The sequence below is a fragment of the Balaenoptera physalus genome (assembly GCF_965194825.1).
Source record: "Balaenoptera physalus genome assembly, chromosome: 2".
NCBI lineage: Eukaryota > Metazoa > Chordata > Mammalia > Artiodactyla > Balaenopteridae > Balaenoptera > Balaenoptera physalus.
This window is the reverse complement of record NC_138883.1, coordinates 154347332-154366652: the sequence shown is the minus strand read 5'-3', so window position 1 is coordinate 154366652 and position 19321 is coordinate 154347332. Positions and strand designations below refer to the sequence as shown.

The 19321-nt window shown below is 46.5% G+C and overlaps 1 protein-coding gene across 7 annotated transcripts in view; it reads left to right on the top strand.

Moving 5' to 3' along the window:
* The window catches only part of ASB13 (ankyrin repeat and SOCS box containing 13), a 54992-nt gene that overhangs the window by 17871 nt on the left and 17800 nt on the right, over positions 1-19321 (top strand). For 2 of the 7 annotated variants that reach the window (XM_082450270.1, XM_082450272.1), the window contains 4 exons: positions 371-505; positions 6623-6814; positions 8038-8069; positions 9036-9953. In XM_082450270.1, the coding sequence (XP_082306396.1) occupies positions 371-505; positions 6623-6814; positions 8038-8069; positions 9036-9221 (545 nt within the window). In that variant the 3' untranslated portion in view covers positions 9222-9953. Of the gene's footprint in view, positions 1-370; positions 506-6622; positions 6815-8037; positions 9954-19321 lie in introns of those variants that run through there. The other 5 variants (XM_082450273.1, XM_082450275.1, XR_014260699.1 and 2 more) reach the window with 4 other exon arrangements.

Here is a 19321-nt window from a genome sequence, read left to right as displayed (position 1 = left end):
GCTTGGGGGGCAGCTGGAGGTGGGGAGACCCTTCCTTTTCCCCCGAAGGCTGGAGAGCAGTGAGGAGCCTTCTCTGCGTCCACAGCTGGTGAGCCCAACTTTGTGTTCTCCCAGCACGGGTGCCGGCCGTGCCCCCCCTCCCTTTCTCCCACTGCCTGGTGAGCTCGGGGGGCCACTGAGCTCCCCGGGGAAGGACACCCACCCCATGTCCAGGACCCACTGCTCCTGGTCAGGATGCAGGCCCACTTCCCTTCCCTCCTGCTGCCGCCAAGCTCGGGGCTCACCTGCTCCAGCAGCCGCGTGTCTGCCAAGCCTGTTATTTCAAATATATGTGATACGATGCCTTTCCTCCGTCTCCATTTCTTTTAAGGAAGTTCTGAGTGTGTGAGGCTTCTTATTGACGTTGGGGCCAACCTGGAAGCGCACGACTGCCACTTTGGGACCCCTCTGCACGTGGCCTGTGCCCGGGAGCATCTGGACTGCGTCAAAATGCTGCTCAACGCAGGTGCGTCATGTTTATACCTGCCCGGCTCACTGCGGGTGCATTGTGTTCACCTGTGCTGCGAGCTGGCAGAGAGCTGACTGGTGCAGTCAGGCAGCCCAGGTTTGCAGCTGGTTCTCCCACTTGTCAGCTGAGTCCTTGGGCCTCAGTTTCTGCATCTATAAAACTGGACAAATAAAACCTATTTTGCAGGACTGTTGGGAGGATTCGTGATAACATTTCCACAGTACTTGCTGCACAGTAGGTGCTCAACGAACGCGAATGATTATTTTTGGCAGCCGCAGGGGATTGTCCCCAAGGCTTGCCTGGTCTGAATCAGGAGATGGGGACCAGGGGAAGCGAGTCAGCTGCGTGAGGATCCAGGAGGCTGTCAGGTGTCCTAAGGATAGAGAGGTTCCCATGGTGAAAAACAAAAACAAAATAAAAATAACCCAAGAGACTTCCCTGGTGGCGCAGTGGTTAAGAATCCACCTGCCAGTGCAGGGGACACGGGTACAATCCCTGTTCTGGGAAGATCCCACATGCCACGGAGCAACTAAGCCCGTTCGCCATAACTACTGAGCCTGCGCTCTAGAGCCTGTGAGCCACAACTACTGAGCCCACGTGCCACAACTACTGAAGCCCATGCACCTAGAGCCCGGGCTTCGCAACAAGAGAAGCCCGCGCAATGAAGCCCGCACACCACAACGAAGAGTAGCCCCTGCTCGCCACAACTAGAGAAAGCCCGCGCACAGCAACGAAGACTCAACACAGCCAAAAATAATTTATTAAAAACAAACAAACAACCTGCCCAACTGAAGCTAGAGTCAGGACCTGTCTACCACAGAAGTTTTAAAATGTAGCCAAAGCGGCTACGGGCAAGGAGTTACTATGAACCCAACTTAAATTTTTTTTCTTTTTCAAGATTCTCTTTATAAAGTAGGGTCACATCTAATGCATTCTTTTTTTCTTAAATTAATTAATTTACTTACTTTTGGCTGCATTGGGTCTTCGTTGCTGCGCGTGGGCTTTCTTTAGTTGTGGTGAGCGGGGACTACTCTTCGTTGCGGTGCGCGGGCTTCTCATTGCGGTGGCTTCTCTTGTTGCAGAGCGCGGGCTCTAGGCGTGTGGGCTTCAGTAGTTGTGGCACGTGGGCTTCAGTAGTTGTGGCGCACGGGCTTAGTTGCTCTGCAGCATGTGGGATCTTCCCGGACCAGGGCTTCAACCTGTGTCCCCTGCACTGGCAGGCGGATTCTTAACCACTGCGCCACCAGGGAAGCCCCCAACTTAAATGTTTTGTTGAGGGAACATTTTAGCTCAGCCATCTTGTCCATTCTGGGGGCAACCTAGGGGAAAACCAAAATGGTTCAGAAATAGAGGATGAATTCTTTCCGGATGACGGTCTTTTGAGCATCAGTTATATACAGTTTTCTACTACTGAGTCTTATTCACTTTAACGTGCCACTTTTAAGTCTTTTCAGTGAACACGCTTCATTTTGTGTAAGGTTAGTCACTGGGGTAGTTTTTGTTTTTTATGCAAAGATTATATATCTAGATTAGAAACAGTGGGTCTTCCAGCTGAGTCGCTCATGGCATGGTTGGATCCCGTTTCTGTCCACGGCATCTACCTATTTTTCCTGTTGAGCTTATTAAAATAAAAATTTCATAGCACAGCCACCCTCTGCAGGGTGCCTGGTGTGCATATGCGCAGCACACCTTCATCTGTTTTCTCTCTGGTTCCTTTCTCGTGGTTGGAGGGGAGAGGATCAAGCGAGTGGTGTAACCCACTGTCCTTTCTGTGTCCTGAGGACCCTGTGTAAGTGATGACTGCTTTGTAAGAAGGAGGAAACCAGCTCCCCCGACCCCTGGGTGAGGGAGTTTCCAGGTTCAGTAACCGAAAGGATCAGAACTAGAGCAGATTTCAGAGTCTCTCTGACGCGGGGGGTTCAGCAGTGTCAGCAAGCACTCACCTCCTCTGAATCTTACATCTCTGCCTTCCTCACCGTTCCCTTTATCCCACGCCTGGCGTCCCTAGTAGGGGAGAAATGGCTGCAGCAGCAGAGTTTGGCTAAAATGCAGATTCTTGACTCTTGAGGCTTCTGATGGCTTCCTCACCTCAGAAGAGCTAAACTCCCCCCTCACACCTCCCTGTGCCCCATCGGCCTGAACTGGGTTCGAGTCCAAAACTTATCCCGTCCCTTTGGCCGGATTTTGCCACATTCTGAGTGGCTGGGGCCTGGGCTGAGGAGAGGGATTCACCCAGTCAGGGCCCAGCCCTGCCCCAGGACCCCTGCCCCGGGACCCCTGCCCCACACTGCAGGGTGCAGCTCCTGGGTGGGAGGCAGCCATGATATCCACGACGGCCTTAAGCAGGGGATCCGGTGGTTACAAAGGGAGTTTCCATTCCCTGGGAGTGAGGGCTGAGGAGATTTCCCCTGGGGCAGGTTCCTGAGGTGTCAGCGTCTACCACCAGCTCCACATTTCATCCCTGATTCTGCTGTAATCTCAGATGGTCTCCTTGACACCCCTTCCTAGATCACATGCATTCTTTTCTTCTTAAAGAAAACTACTTTTTAATTATGGAAAATCTCAAACATACAGAAAAGTAGAGAGAAGAGGACAGCATATGCTTTCTTTTTAGAGTAGTGATTTGTCACTTTTTGCTGGAACATCTGATGAAAGCTATGGACCACATCTCTAGAAAAACACACGTGCAGGTGCTTTTGCACGTGATTTTGGAGAGGGTCCTGGCCCTGCAGGAGGAGCAGAGCCGTCGGGGCCACGTGGTGCCCCCCCGGGGTGGACACAGAGGCTTTCTGTTGGCAGCGAGGTCAAGCTGCCAAGCTGCGGATTATTTTTGCAGAGGATTGCGGCCAAGGGGGTGAAAATCCAGTTATTTCTGGTGAGGTAACTTTTAATCTGGTCCCCGGCAGTAAATATTTAACCGTGCTGGGAGCGTTCAGAAGGGGCGTCCACCTTCCCAGCAGTCCTGGTCCCTCACGTCTCTGCTGTTGTCTCAGCGAGCAAATCCCAAGCCCCTGTGCTTGCCACCCTGTCCCGGGCATTGCGCCGGGTTCTATTTTTATATATATGTATATTTAAAATTTTTTTTACTTGAGTATAGTTGATTTACAATGTTGTGTTAGTTTCAGGTGTACAGCAAAGTGAATCAGTTATACATATACATATATCCATTTTTTTAGATTCTTTTCCCATATAGGCCATTACGAAGTATTGAGTAGAGCTCCCTGTGCTATACAGTAGGTCCTTATTAGTTATCTATTTTATATATATTATTGTGTATGTGTCAGTCCCAATCTTCCAATTTATCCCTCCCCACTCCCTTTCCCCCTGGTAATCGTTAAGTTTGTTTTCTACATCTTTGACTCTATTTATGTTTTTGTAAATAAGTTCATTTGTATCATTTTTTTAGATTCCACATATATGCGATATCATATATTTGTCCGTCTGACTTACTTCACTCAATATGACAATCCCTAGGTCCATCCATATTGCTGCAAATGGCATTATTTCATTCTTTTTCATGGCTGAGTAGTATTCCATTGTATGTATGTACCACATCTTCTTTATCCATTCATCTGTCAATGGACATTTAGGTTGCTTCCATGTCTTGGCTATTGTAAATAGTGCTGCAGTGAACACAGGGGTGCATGTATCTTTCTGAATTAGAGTTTTGTCTGGCTATATGCCCAGAAGTGGGATTGCTGGGTCATATGGTAGCTCTATTTTTAGTTTTTTGAGGAACCTCCATACTGTTCTCCATAGTGTCGTGCTGGGTTCTTGGTGGGCGTGTGACAGCCCCTGTCCTTGTTCCCTGAGGTTTTACTGAATCCACTCTAATCCTGTTTTGCTTTGAAATCAGGCTTTTGATCATGAGCAAACTCTGATCCCTTCTCTCTGATGCGTGAATTGAGAATTTTTAAGGCCCAGGTGGCGTCGGATGTTTTGCTGGCTCTGGCTTTTGTCCTCAGTTCCAGGCAATGTCATCGTTAGTCCCACAAAGCCACTTTCTCCCTGGCTTCTCCGTCCCTTCTTTCCTCTGCCCCCCTCGCCATCCCACCATTCTAATGAGTATCTGTGTGTTATTGGTTGAGACATGAATTTTTCACCACGGTAAATGGTGTTGTTATAGATTTGACTCTCCTTCCTGTTTGCTCACCCATTCCTGAATTTTTGAGACCCACCCGTGTTGCTCCAGGAAGCTCTGGTCCGTTGTTTTCCAGCTTCTGCGGAGACGCTAGCTGCCCCTCTTAGTCACCAGCCCTCTCTCTGCGCCCAATCCAGTGACCAAGGCACATTTTAAACAGATCCCGTGTGTCCCTTGGAACAGTCACGCCGCCAAGCCTTGTGTACCGAGAACCCACAGTGGGCGGTAGGGAAGAGCTGTTCAGTGCTGGTTCTCCTTGACCTTGAGAGTGACTCTGCTTCCCCACCCACCCTTCTCCATCCCTAAAATAGAGACAGCCTCTTTCCTCCCCGATTGGCAAGAATATTGAGAGAATTAATGACCTGAGAGGAAGCCACAGGGGCTTCAGATTCTGCAGACTTTGCAACTTATTTTTCATTACAAGTTTAATGTTCAAATTCATATTTGCATTATGACTGCAACACTATAACATTACTTATTTGTATCAGCAATATTGGAAGAAACCCCTGATGTAGTATATTGGTTAGATTGTGGGGAAAATGCTTCTTTTATTTCATGTATTGATTTTTACTATTATTTTTGTAATACGTAACTGCCAAGTTAAATAATTAGGTAATTTATCCTGCTTCCTAACTGAGGGATTCTTTTTCCTGACCTGCCGTCTGAGTTTTGGCTCTGGGAAGTAGGGTAGCTTTTCTTCACGTGTGTTACGTGTTGGCATGCTTGCTATTTTCTTAGCATCACACAGACTACTTTAGGAACACAGTTCTTATATTCTACTAGGGGATTAAAATGATTTTAAGTCAGAAACCAGAAAGCAGAAGTTTTCAAGTATTTTTGAGCTGTGGGACTAGAAAATCTAATAGCCTTATACCCCCTCATTTCCTCTTGTTCTGACCCTCAAAATTTCTTATTACACAGTGACATACTGGTGATCTGATTTTTTTAAGCCTCACCTTGATAATATTTTATGATTGTGATTTGAATCTGTTATTTGAGGGAATATCTTCACTGATGCTGGGCTCTTTGCTGGCTTCTTGAAAATACTTTTCTCCCATCCCCTTTCTCTTGTAACCTCCTTATCCACTTGGGAGCAGACCTCAAACAAGTTGGTATTTTCTTAAAAAAAACTCTGAGGCTCCAGGGGATCCCACTGTATAGAATGGTGACGGTCGTACCCTAAGAATGGTGTTTTACACAAATCATATATTTTTATCAAAATCTCTTATTTTGAAAAAGCGTCTAAAAATGCTGTGTTTAGCTATTACTTGTTTGCATCTTTCTGAATGTCTACTATCATCCCCAGAGCGAGGTGGATGGCAGAGCTGAATTCACAGTTACTATACTTCCTCTCTATCTGAACTTCAGGGAATTTGGGGGGAACATTCCCTATTTTCCCTTTGAGCTTCCCTTTTGTAAAAGATTTCTTATATTTAATGTTCATTCATTCATATACAACACACATTTTTAGAGCCACTGTCCTGTGTACGTGGTGTGTGCGTGCACGTGATGTGTGTGCCTGAGTGCATGTCTGTATCTGAGGTGTGTGCAACTGTGTACCTATGTGCACATGTGTGTGCCTGTGTGTCCATGGTGTGTGTGTGTGTGTGTGTGTGTGTGTGTGTGTGTGTGTGTGTGTGTACACGTGGAAGACGGCAGGAGAGCTTGAGCAACTCACCTGAGCTTCCAGAACCTCAGGACCTGGGGACAGACAGCATAGGGCGTTAGAGCAGCCTCTGAACTCACAGGGAAGGTTTCTGTCTTGTTTTTCTTCTTTTGGGTTGTTTCCAGTTATACTTCTTTGTTAGCTCTCTTTTCCTAAGGAAAAATAAAAGGAATCAGTGCTTTTGGATTTTGAAGAAGGTTTTGAAAAGGCTGCAGCAGAGTCTTGATTTTGTTCCTGGGGAGGGGTTGCTCCTTTTGTGTCCTGTGCTCCTTGGTGACGTTTGTTCCTGCTCTGGACCTGCATGCAGGGGCCAACGTGAATGCGGCAAAGCTCCACGAGACGGCGCTGCACCATGCAGCCAAGGTGAAGAACGTGGACCTCATCGAGATGCTCATCCAGTTCGGAGGCAACATCTATGCCCGGGACAACCGGGGGCGGAAGCCATCCGACTACACTTGGAGCAGCAGTGCCCCCGCCAAGTGCCTGGAGCACTATGAGAGTGAGTGTGTGTCGTTCGTGTGACGCCTGCACCGAGGTCTGCAGGGGAACCTCGTGCAGGAGGCTTTGTTGCGATCACGTATATCAGTTCATCTCTGAGTCAGTTGTTTCTTGACTCAGACTGGGTCCCTATGAGGCCGATGATATAGATGCAGCCCTCACTCTTCAGGAAACAAAGGACAAACCATCCGGCTAAGACAAGACCTCCTCTCTGGGACACATTTTTAAATGAGTTTACATAGAATTACAGTCACAAGAGGCTTTCAAACACTTATCACTTGAAAAAAAGCCCATTAATTCCACATTTTGCCAACCTTACCCAACCAAAATCCATCATGAGTTTAGAGGCAAATACCATCCACGTCTATCGGGGAAACATTTCCTAGAAGGTGTTTCTTTTCCTGCATTCAAATAATCCGGGGGAGGAAGTAAATGGGAAAGTGAATGTCACTAGTAATTCTGTTTATTTTTCTTTCAGAGAGCTTTGTCTTTCATAATGTTTCATAAGTTGAGAATACTCTCTTTTGTTGATTTATACTTTGATCAAACACAGATGGTCCTAAAGGCAGCCTTCGAGGCCAGGCTCTGCTCTGTTCACATTCCCGTGGCCCAGCTGCCAGGGAGCTCCAAGCACTTTCCTTCTTTGGCCCTGGTGTGCATCCCTCGTGAGCTATAGCTCCAGGCTTCATCTTCAGGCCTGTGGCCCTGACTCTCTGCCACCAAGATGTGCATTTGTGGACTATCTGCCCCTGTGGGTCAGTTCTCCGTGGGTCCCTGTGGCCTGCAGCGATCAGGAGCAGAGCAGAGCCTGTGGCCTGGAACAGCAGGGGTAGGCAGCCAGCACTGCCCGCCCGAACCCTCCCCCAGCGCTCATTTGTCTGGAAGTTTGACAAACAAGCCTACTAGCTGTAGATTAGTGCTTTGCTGGCAAATCTGTGTGCTGAGTTATAACGTTATGGGGAAAAAAATAAATCACAAAACCCCAAAAGCCAAAAGCTTACAAAATGAAATCCCAGTGGCCATGACCTGAATTCCATTTCCTGATCTTCCGTCCTTGGTCCCTGTTTGTCCTTCCTGGTCGCCTTCCAGAGAAGGTACTCAGGGTTCAGCCTCTTTTCAGGAAAAGGGAGGTGTTTTCAGTTCCATGTTGGTACTTGTTAAGTTGAAGGATGCTGTGCTTCTTCCTTAAGCTAACCTCACGTGCGTCTTTTCCCCTTTTTCCAGAGACACCTCTGAGCTTGTCCCAGCTCTGCAGGGTGAGCCTGAGGAGGGCGGCTGGCGTCAGGGGGCTGGAGAAAATTGCCAGGTTGAACATCCCTCCCCGGCTCATTGACTACCTTTCCTACAACTGAGCTGCAGACACGGGGTCAGGGTGGGCCGGTGACACCGGGCTGCTGGCCTTGCTGAGCCCAGCGTTGGGCCAGGGGGTCGCTCTGCCCTGGGTGCCTGAAGCCATGCTGTTGCTGTAGAGGACTGGAGTCCCTCCGGGCCGTCCTGTTTCGTCTTCTCTGCAGACCCTTGGCAGGTGTTTCTGAGGCCCTGGGAAGGCCCTGGGCTGGCCCTCCTGGGACTTCAGTCTAACTCTGGCATCCTCCCGGCCATGCAGTTGTCTCTCTTCACAGACGTCCCTCGGAGGGATCGTCAGGAAAGACTCTCCCAGGAGCACAAGGGAGCCCAGCGGGGCTGGGGGTCCAGGGCCCTGATGCTGATTCCACACGCCCAGGAGGTGCCATCTCTGATTCCTTCAGCACCAGGTGGCCCCTGGGTGTTCAAAAGGAGGACCTGTGCTAAAGAGGGGTGGGCCTCTGGGAGGGGGGTCCTGACTGCGGCCGGGACGCCACTTTGGGGACAGCCTGCCACTTGGGTGCTGTTTTCTGAAGCCACAGTCGGCACTTTCCGAGACCCACCTGCGCCCAGGTGTACCCACCGCTCAGGGGGGCTTTATACGGGTCTTAGTGGGGAAGCCTCAGGCTTTTTATTCCCCACAATAAGCTCACTGTTTCTTAGGAAGTTTTTCTTTATTTTGAGGTCTCAATTCTTTTAAAAAGTGTATAAAGCAAAAACTTTTAGACACATACGCTGTAACACTTAGGTTTCGTTAACAAGTCTCTAAAGCAACAGGTAAAAGGAAGGCATCTCAGCACATCTTCCCAGGGGTAGTGATCCAATGTGAAGCACTGTTAGGAAGCTCTTCAGAGATTGTTTTTCATCTCTTTCTACAGCTGCCAAATGAATCCTTTTCCCACCCTAAGTTTTGCTCATTCCTTGAAGCTCTGCAATTGGCAGAAGAGGTCGCCGGCACCTGGTGGGTACTGTCAACCGTGGATTCATGCATTTTGCGGATACTTAAGGAACATCTGTTATGCTTCAGGCACTGCCTCAGTGTTTTGAACTGGCTAAGAATGTGACTCACCATCAAGGCAGGGAAAGAAACTGTTTCACAATCTGTTTCTTTAGTAATAGAAACAAGTAATTCTACCTGATAAACCATGAGGTAACATGACGTAGTATGTTCAGACTGCATCTGTCTGCTTAAGATTCTATATCATAGTTTAAAAAACAAACCCAAAACCCGGGAGTTAAACTAGAGGACTTCTGTATAAGTAGTTGAGGTCTATTTGGTTTCAGGGGAAATGGAGCAGGTACCGCTTGTGAACCCTCTTGAGGGTCAAGCCTGAAGCCATCGTCCCCAGAAATGTGACCTCACCAGATTCCCCCAGGAGTGTGGGGAGTAGAGTGAGCCGGGATGGGCCAAGGTCACGCCAGCTGTGCTCACAACCAGAGGCACCTCTTGGCAGGTCTACCTGGGTGGGGCCCAGATCTGGTGGAAAGTTCCACGCTGGCAGCCATGGGTATTTTCCAGCTCCTTGGTTCTGGCTGTTGTTACGATGGTGCTTCATCGTATGTGGAGATAAGAGCCCCTCCCATTCGGCTGCAGGTGTACATGCATGTTCTGGGTAAATCAGTGTATCTGCGTGTACTAATAAAATTAAAAAGAGCGTTGGGTTCTGCCCTTTCATCTCTGTAACAGGAACTTGCCTCTAGCCATGAAAGTTGCTAACATTTCCACACGTGGAGTGCTCAGGGCAGAATCCAGTCCCCATACTCACTGCTCAATAAAGGTTGTTGGAGAGAGTCCATCCTTGTGTTCACATGGCCCTTTTCTTACTGGGGTGTGTGTGTGTGAGCTTCATCCTATGGGAGTTAGAGGGGCCACTGTCATCTCCTCTGGGTTTTGGACGGTCAGGTGATGTCTGTCTCACATTCCCATCTTCCTACCTCTCTGTCCCTGGTGCTGGTCTCAATGCCACCCACGTGCGGAGAGAACCTGCCCAAGGGATCAGATGACTAAGATTCTAGGGCCTCCTGTACCTACCCCTCCCCACCTTTACTGAGATGTAATTGACATAAGATCCTTCAGTCTAGACCCATCCGTAGGGTGAGGCTGAAGACATCGCTCCAGCTGTCTGAGCCTGGGTCTTCCCAGCTGCAGGAGAGGGATCAAAGGTCAGACTTTGATCATTGAAAGGATGTTGATGATCAACCACTGAATCTTAACAATGAGAAAATGAGGCCCCGCTAGGCTCAGATGTTTTTGTGAGGCCAAAATTAGGTGATTAGAAGATGCCTTGAAAACTGAGATGTGCTCCTCACATGTAAAAGTTGTATGTGTGACTGTTCTGTGGCTTTGCTGATGTGTGTAGATCTTACAGCCATGTAAATGATTCTCTTCTGACTTTGGGATAGGACCACCTATTTCAGGAGTAATCGATTCAGAAGTCCTCGCGGTTTACGTTTTAAAACTCAATGTGCACATAGGGAACTATATTTAATATCCTGTGATAAACCATAATAGAAAAGAATATGAAAAAGAATATATATATGTGTATAAACGAGTCACTTTGCTGTACAGCAGAAATTAACACAACACTGTAAATCAACTATACTTCAACAAAATTAAAAAAAAATTCAACATGCAGCTAACAGATTTGGAGAAGACATTTGCAACATTGATATGGTGATTGAAATATATAAGGATGTTTTATAAATTATTCAGAAAAAGATTAACAACCCAGTAAAAAAACAGGCAAAGACTATGAACAAGAAATTTACAAAAGAGGAAACCTCAAATGTCCCGTGACAGGAAAGGATGGTCACTAATGATGAGAGAAATGCAAATTAGTGAATATGCAGTTCAACAAAATGATACTGTTATATACCAACATCTTGACGAAAATGAAAAGGTCTGACACTTACTTAATGTTGATAGATCGTATAGGTAAATGGGAACTCACAGACTGCCAATGGGGATATAAATTGGTACGTGTGTTTTGGAGAGCTGTTAAATGGTACTGTTCAAAGTGCTTATACCACATGTGCACAGCATTTCTACTTGTTGGGGTTTTTTTTTTTCCCTTCCAGTTTTGTTGAGATATAGTTGACATACAGCACTGTATAAGTTTAAGGTGTACATCGTGAAATGATGACCACCTTAGATTTAGTGAATATCCATCATCTCATACAGTTACATTAAAGAAATAGAGAAAAAATATTTTTCCTTGTGATGAGAACTCAGGATTTACTCTCTTAACGACTTTCATACAATGTACAGCAGTTAATTATCTCTATCACGTTGTATGTTACATCCCTAGTACTTATTTATCTTGTAACTGGAAGTTTGTACCTTTTGACCGCTTTCATCCAATTCCCCCTGGTATTTCTACTTTTGCGAATGTACCTTAAAGAAACGCTCAGATGTATCAAAAGGAGACGAGTGGGGAAGTTTAGTGCCGCAGTGTTTGTCATAGTGAAAACCCCATCAGTAGGGGAGAAGTTGTAGAAGATATTCATATATTCGCATAATGCTTCCACTCCGTGACAGTTAAGATGAATTAGAGTTACATGTCTTACCACTAATGCATCTAAAAATTATAATGGCAAACGAAAAAATGTTGCCAGCCTTATTTACATGTAGTATGAATCCATTTGTATAAACCGAAATACAAAACAGTCTATCTAAGAATACCCGTGAGTAGTGAACACACATCATGGAACCCACACGCCAGTGTCACGCGGTGGTTACCTCTGAGGAAGGGACATGTGACTTGGGGATGGGAACAAAGGGAACTTCAACTCTGTGAGGTTTCATTTGTTTAAAAATAAAAAGACATGAAGCAAATATGACAATGCTGCTATTTGTTCATGTTGGGTGGTGAATATGTATGTGGCATTAATATACATATAATAACACATGGGTTAACATACATGTAATAACACACGGGTGTTATTCTCCATGTGTTTCAGCATTTTTATTCATAACAAAAATTTAATGCAGAGGAGGGACAAAGGGTAGAATTGTCTTAAAAAAAGAGAGAGATCTCTGTGACTGTTACTAAGTGGATTCTGTTTAAGAATCCCTCTCAGCTTCCTATTGGCAATGAGGTCGTGTTTTGGGTTCTAAGATCTTGTATTCATTCCACAATATGTGCTGACACATTTTTTAAAAATTAATTAATTTATTTATTTTTGGCTGTGTTGGGTCTTCGTTGCTGTGTGCGGGCTTTCTCTAGTTGCAGTGAGCGGGGGCTACTCTTTGTTGTGGTGCACGGGCTTCTCATTGCGGTGGCTTCTCTTGTTGAGGAGCATGGGCTTTAGGTGCGCGGGCTACAGTAGTTGTGGCTCACGGGCTTTAGAGCGCAGGCTCAGTAGCCGTGGCACACGGGCTTAGTTGCTCCGCGGCATGTGGGATCTTCCCGGATCGGGGCTCAAACCCGTGTCTCTGCATTGGCAGGCAGATTCTTAACCACTGTGCCACCAGGGAAGTCCCTAACACTTCTTTTTGACCCACCTCATTTATGGATGAGGAAACAGGCTGCAGCTACTTCCTTAGATAAACTAGGCTTTAAAGGCCCTGAGTGTGCTGTGCGCCGTGTGGCTCCCAGGGCTGGCCTGCATCTCATCGGAAGGAAAATGTCGGGTAAGATCCCTTCCATTGCTTGGCCTCTCCTGCTTTGGTGTGACTTACTCCCTGGATGACTGTGAACCTTCCAAAGTCCCCAGTTTCCAAATCCCAGCCTTTGGAGAGATCAAAGTGTGTTCCTATAACCGGAGGAACCATTTCACAGCAGGAAGACTGGCCTCAGGTTCCTGGGCACTGCCCAACCTCTGCAGGTGGGAACGAGGGGAGGGGCAGGAAAGAGTGGGTCTCCCGGCTGCCTCTGTGTCCCCGTCTCCTGCAAAGGAGGTAAAGTCTCCTCCCTCCCTCCTGCCCTTCACTGACGCCTGCACAGAGATGCTACATGGGGTGACCCATCGATACTCCTAGATGAGCTTTGGCATTTGTTAAAAGCAAGACAACAGACCCCAATAAAGCCACTTATGCTAAGCCCCACATCACCAAACTGAGACATAATTACAGTTTCCACTCTCCCAGAACTGAACCCAGAGGAGTCAATCAGGAACCACCTGATCAGCACTAGTTACACAATCTGCCTGATATACCCCTGCACTCCCTAAAGAAAAGTGACCTTGCAGTAACCAACCCGCTTTTTTTGCCTAAAATAACTTCCTTAATCTGGCTCCCCCTGGCCTATCAAAGTCTCTCATTTTGTACAGCTAGACGGATGCTGCTAGATTTGACTCAGTTTCCGCAAATAAACTCTTACAATTTTTAATATTCCTCAGTTTATCTTTTAACAAGTTCTTGCAGACACAAAGGATGCCTTTGCAAGCCCATTTCCTCTCCTGGGCTGCTTTCTTTCCAGGGGTAACACCCTTCACGTTTAAGCATTTGAGTTCCTTTATTCGGGAAAATGAGCCTAAGCCTGGCTCCCGGCACAAAGCTCACCAGCTCACGTTGTGAACAGCTATGCTGTCCCACGGGAGCGCTAGCAGGCTGACTGCTTTCCCACCCTTGGCAGCCCTGCAGCATTGACTGTTCTCCCTGTAATGGCCTGGAAAAGACTTCCAGATCCCGGAGACTTTGCTTCCTCTTTCCTCAGTGTGGGTACCATATGGCATCGACAGCTAAGCCCATGTTATGTTGGAGTCGAAGTCTTGTGATCTCTGGCAGTTTGAATGCAAATATGTCTTAAGTTGGCCCCATCTAAACAGGGTGCCTCCTAAAAGCCTAATGTCTCAAAACCACAAATAAAGGGAGGAGAGATTCGTGACAAGTCTCTCTCTCACAAACATAGTTTCTTCCCCATATAGAATTTGACTTCCCAACAGCTGGTCTCCAGGTGTGTAGTTCTCAGGAACCACAGACCTCAGAGATGAGAACTGGCAACTGAACTCTGAGCTGGGTGTGTAAGTAACTTAGCTCTCTGCTTTCTGCATGATCCACAGAGAACACTCCCACTGCTTCTCGTTCTTCACCAAATCCCGAGGCTCATTCTACTGTGGTAGAGGCAGGGCACTGGACGAGATGAGAAGCAGAACATTCTCTCAGTCCTTGGTCCACTTTCCCCTCCCTCCCTCCCTTCCATCCAACTTTCCATCCATTCATCCATCCTTCCTTCCCATATCCATACATCTATCCTTTTTTCTTTCTTGTTTTAACCAGTTATTCTATTTTCAGTTCTCTGCTGGGCACTGAGGATACCAAAAAACCCACCAAAACCCAAAACCAACACCCCAAACAAACATAAACACAAATCCTGGCCCTGAAGGATCTGAGATCACTTCTCAGGGAGCAGACACAGGAACCGCATCTGGAAACAGGGCAGGTGAGGGTCATGAGCCCCAAACAGGAAGGAAGCTCCAACTCTACTCTTAGGAGGGAAAGAGAGAGATGACCTTGCTTCTGTTTCTCAAGTCTGGGGTTAATAAATACAATTGCATTCATTTTTATATCCATGATGCTGTATAGTTTACAAAGCTTTATAAGGACTTGAATTATTGGCAGGACTTTTCCGGAGTGAGTGTGAAGATGCAAAAGACTCATTGATGCAGTTTCTCTTTTGTTTCATACTTTTCTCCCAAACACAGAAACAAGAGAGTGAAGTTTAATTTTACATGTGTGAAGCGTTTACTCTAATCCCTTCTTATGCTTACTGTTTCCAAAGACCTGGAGGAGACGTTTACAAAGGGCCAGATTGGGCCACGCAGGGAGCAAGAGATTTTGCCTATGAGCCTCTGGGGATCTATACCATGCAGAACACGAACAGGTGATTAAAAAAATTGAAATTAATTGAGCTGTAGGAAAAAATTCATCACAAGCTACCTTCAAAGAATCTAATCATTACTTTTTTTCCCCCCTTTTTATTCTGGAGAGTCAGAGGGGTCCCTTGCTTCTTCTAAAAAAGCAAAGAGTGTACAGCAAAAATAGGATTCAGTTCTACTTAATAACCAACTGAAAAGGGATAAGGGTAGCACAGGGAGAGGGTGGAAGGTGGAGGCACGGAGGAGGGGAAAGGAAGAGAGAGCTGGTGGAAGATGGGTGGGGCACCGGGTCCTGCTTGTCGGGATTACCAGTTCTACCAACTGCCTTTGGTGGTATCTCACGAGGGAGGACTGGCCAAAGCTCTCAGAACAGGCTGACAGTAGGGCGCTGTTTCTGACATATATGGCACTGATTACAGCAATATTACCTGCAAGGCTGGAGGACATCAACCTCCACACCTGTAACCCAGGGAGCCACACCTGAAAGGCAGCCCCAGGATCAACTCCACATGCCTCTAAAACAAGGGCCGCACAATCGCGGAGACCTGATAAAACCGAATGACATTTCTAATCACAAGGAAACTAATCACAAGGAAACTAATCACAAGAAACCAGACGAGGGACTTTGGTTCTTAGTTGAACACATTGCTTTACAGAAACAAATATGACAAGTTCCCAGGCCAGCCTGCAACAATGTATTCCTTTGTGTTTTAGAAACATGTAATCGGTTTAACTGATTGCCTATGATGGTTAGAGCATCCTGCTATGGCCTGCCCTGGTCACAGAGGAATAAAACCCAAAGCAAGGCAGCCAGCTGACTGCAAACTCTAGGGCTCTGCTCAGGGCTGTGGGGACACTGCTCGGGGAGGGGCCATCACCCCCAAATGGAAGCATGATGGAGTCCAAAGGCTGGATGGTGAAGGATCAGGACCGAATGCACTCGAGACTAAACAAAACACAATTTCAAAGACAGGCATTTGGTTTATATTGAACTTGAGAGAAAGCAGGAGGAGGAAACCTTTACCAAGATGCCCAAGGCACTTTTGGTTTTAGAAGTTTGTAACGTGGGTTGTCCCACCGATGTGACTTTAAACGGAGGTGGTGCCTTTTGTCACAGGTATGCCTCCAGGACTCCTGTGAGTCACCTGAAAGTCCAGTTTGGTGCCCAAAATGGGAGAAGAGTGTGAGAGATAAAATGAATAATGAGAGAGAGGAAAATCAATTTCTAAGTTATTGGGCAAAAGTTGGATGAGAAAGAAACAATTTAGGGGTGAAAGAGATGTTGAAAACTTGTCCCAGCAGAGTTTGGTTACTACCTGGAGTAACATTCGGGGTGGGAGGCCTCGGGGTGGATTGGGAGGAAGGGATTCTATGAAGAATGTGATGGTTAATTTTATGGGTCAGCTTGACTGGGCCAAGGGATGCCCAGGTAGCAGGTTAAACATTATTCTGGGGTGTCTGTGAGGGTCTCTTTGCAAGAGATGAGCATTTGAATCAGTAGACTGAGTAAAGAAGACCACTGTCAAGTAAAGAAGATGACTATCATCAATGTGCGGGCGCCATCCAAACCTTCGATGGCCTGGAGAGAACAAAGACGGGGAGGAGGGGACATCTACTCTCTGCCTGACTGCTGAGCTGGACGTGGGCTTTCTCCTGCCCTTGGACTGGGACTTACACTATTGGTGTCTCTGGTCCCCAGGCCTCCAGGTTTGGACTGAACTACACCACCAGCTCCCTGGGTCTCCAGCTTGCAGACGGATGGTGGGACTTTCCGCCTCCATAATGGAGTGAGCTCTGTGTGATAAATCCCCCGCTCTCTGTCTGCATGGATGTGCATATCCCATTGGTCCTGTTTCCGGGGAGAACCTTGACTAACACAAGAAAGGAGTATTTTGCAAATCTGATGGTCGTGATTCAACATGGTGGTGTCTATTGAACATAAACTTAGGACCCACCATTTGCCAAGCAAAAATGCGGCTTAAAAATTGGCATTTATTAAAATATGTAGCATAGTCTGCTACCTACTAAGCATTGTCTTCCGTCAGGGGGTAATGCCTGAGAGCAGCTAGGCTGGGATTTCCAGGGTTGGGGTCAAACAGACCTAAAATATCTAATCCCACATCCTGATCTGCCAGGGAGGAGATGAAGGTGGTCACGGGGCTTTCCTCAGCTTCTGTTCCAGTGGTTCCCAAACTTTTGCATGGATCTGAGTCACCTGGGAGGTTTGTTAAAACAGACTGCTGGGCCCCACCCCCAGAGAACCTGATTCAGTGGGTCTGGGGTGAGGTCCAAAAATCTGCATTTCTAGTAGGTTCCAGGGGAACGCGGCTGCTGCTGGAGGGGTGTCGGGAAGACCCACACTTTGGGGACCACTGCTCTGCCCGCTGTGGTTTCCTTTTCACCAGGCTCTCGGATTTTAGCTTCTAGGCCCCGTTTAGTGAAATGTCCTTGACGTCTAGTACTTTAGGGAGATGTATGCAGCCTCGCGATGCCAGGCACAGCCGAGGCCATTTGCCGTCGTGGACCCTGCTCCGTGCTTCCTGGAGGAATCGCAGGGAGCCAGGCTTCTGAGGCTGGAGTCCTTGGAACGTTACTTCTCAGCTCCTGGCTACAAAGAATAGCACTTTCTCTCTGCTGCCGTCTTGTGTCGACTTCCAGATGCAGCCAAGCGTTTGAACCTCAGGAAGTGAACACTGTAATTGTATGGACTTGGTGCGGACAGATGGCTCTGATCACAGCCCTGGTGTGAATCATTATTTTCCTCAGGATGTTCCTTCCGATGGCTGAAGGAAGTGATGGATGACCGGAAGAGATCCAGAGACGTTGCATAAATCTCTGTCTTACCAGTGAACGAGGGCAGGCCACCGTGGATTGAGTTTCCTCTGGTGATTTTTATATTTCCAAGTGAATCCAGGCCCCTGGTAAAGTTTGGCCCTTGAGCAGCTTCATAAAGTAAAGGAGAGGGCGTGCTGCCATTTTCTGCACTGAAAACAGCAGAATAAAAATGTAACTTGGGAAGTGGCTGCATCCGAGTGCATGGCAGGATGGGGATGCTTCTCTCCCTTCCGGGGATTTGCTGGACTGAACCCTCAGCTGCACCTTATTTCCTCAGGAGGTCCTTTTGCCCAAACTGGGACATCTGATCCCCTTAGGAGATCAGAATGCCCACCTGGGCTGGTTCCCGGGTGGAACACTGAGGAAGACAGGTACCTGGGGTCAGGAGTGTTTCTCATGGTGCTCAGGAAGCTACAGCCAGAGTGGGGACCCAGCCCTTGCCCAGTGCAGCCAGGACTTTTTTTTTTTTTTTCTGTTACAGTTTTTTTTTTTTTATTCAAACAGAAAGTCACAAAAATTATAATCATCCTCATCAGTTCACTCAGTCCCATGTAATTAATTTTTTTTATCTTGATCTTTTGTTAGCACTTTTATGAATTCATCAGTTTTCCATTAGAGTTCTGAAAATGCTTATTCATTCAGTTCAGCAGTATAGTCAGTTACCAGAAACCTGTACTTGTCAGTCTTTTCCATGAATTCCTTGAAAATGAAACCTTTTATAGGAACATTTTTGCAAAAGCATCAGAGTACACCCAGAACTGTCTGTAAATGACAAAAGACTTAAAAATGACCGTGGTTAAAGATTTTATGAAAGTTCATAATAATGCAATTGACAAGGAAATTTAGTTATTTCTGATATACATTTTAAAATAATAACTAGAATTATGACTTATAACATTATACCAGAACATAAAAGATTTTTAGGAATTTCATGTAATGTCTGAAACATTTATATTAACATATTTCCATACAAATAACCCAAAGAAAGTTTAGTATTAGTTTTTTGGTTTTTAAAAAAATTTTAAAATTTTATTTTATTTACTTTTTTATACAGTAGGTTCTTATTAGTCATCAATTTTATACACATCAGTGTATACATGTCAATCCAAATCACCCAATTCATCACACCACCATCCCCACCCCCCACGGCTTTCCTCCCTTGGTGTCCATACGTTTGTTCTCTAAATCTGTGTCTCAACTTCTGCCCTGCAAACCGGTTCATCTGTACCATTTTTCTAGGTTCCACATACAGGCGTTAATATACGATATTTGTTTTTCTCTTTCTGACTTACTTCACTCTGTATGACAGTCTCTAGATCCATCCACGTCTCAACAAATGACCCAATTTCGTTCCTTTCTATGGCTGAGTAATATTCCATTGTATATATGTACCACACCTTCTTTATCCATTCGTCTGTTGATGGGCATTTAGGTTGCTTCCATGACCTGGCTATTGTAAATAGTGCTGCAATGAACATTGGGGTGCATGTGTCTTTTTGAATTATGGTTT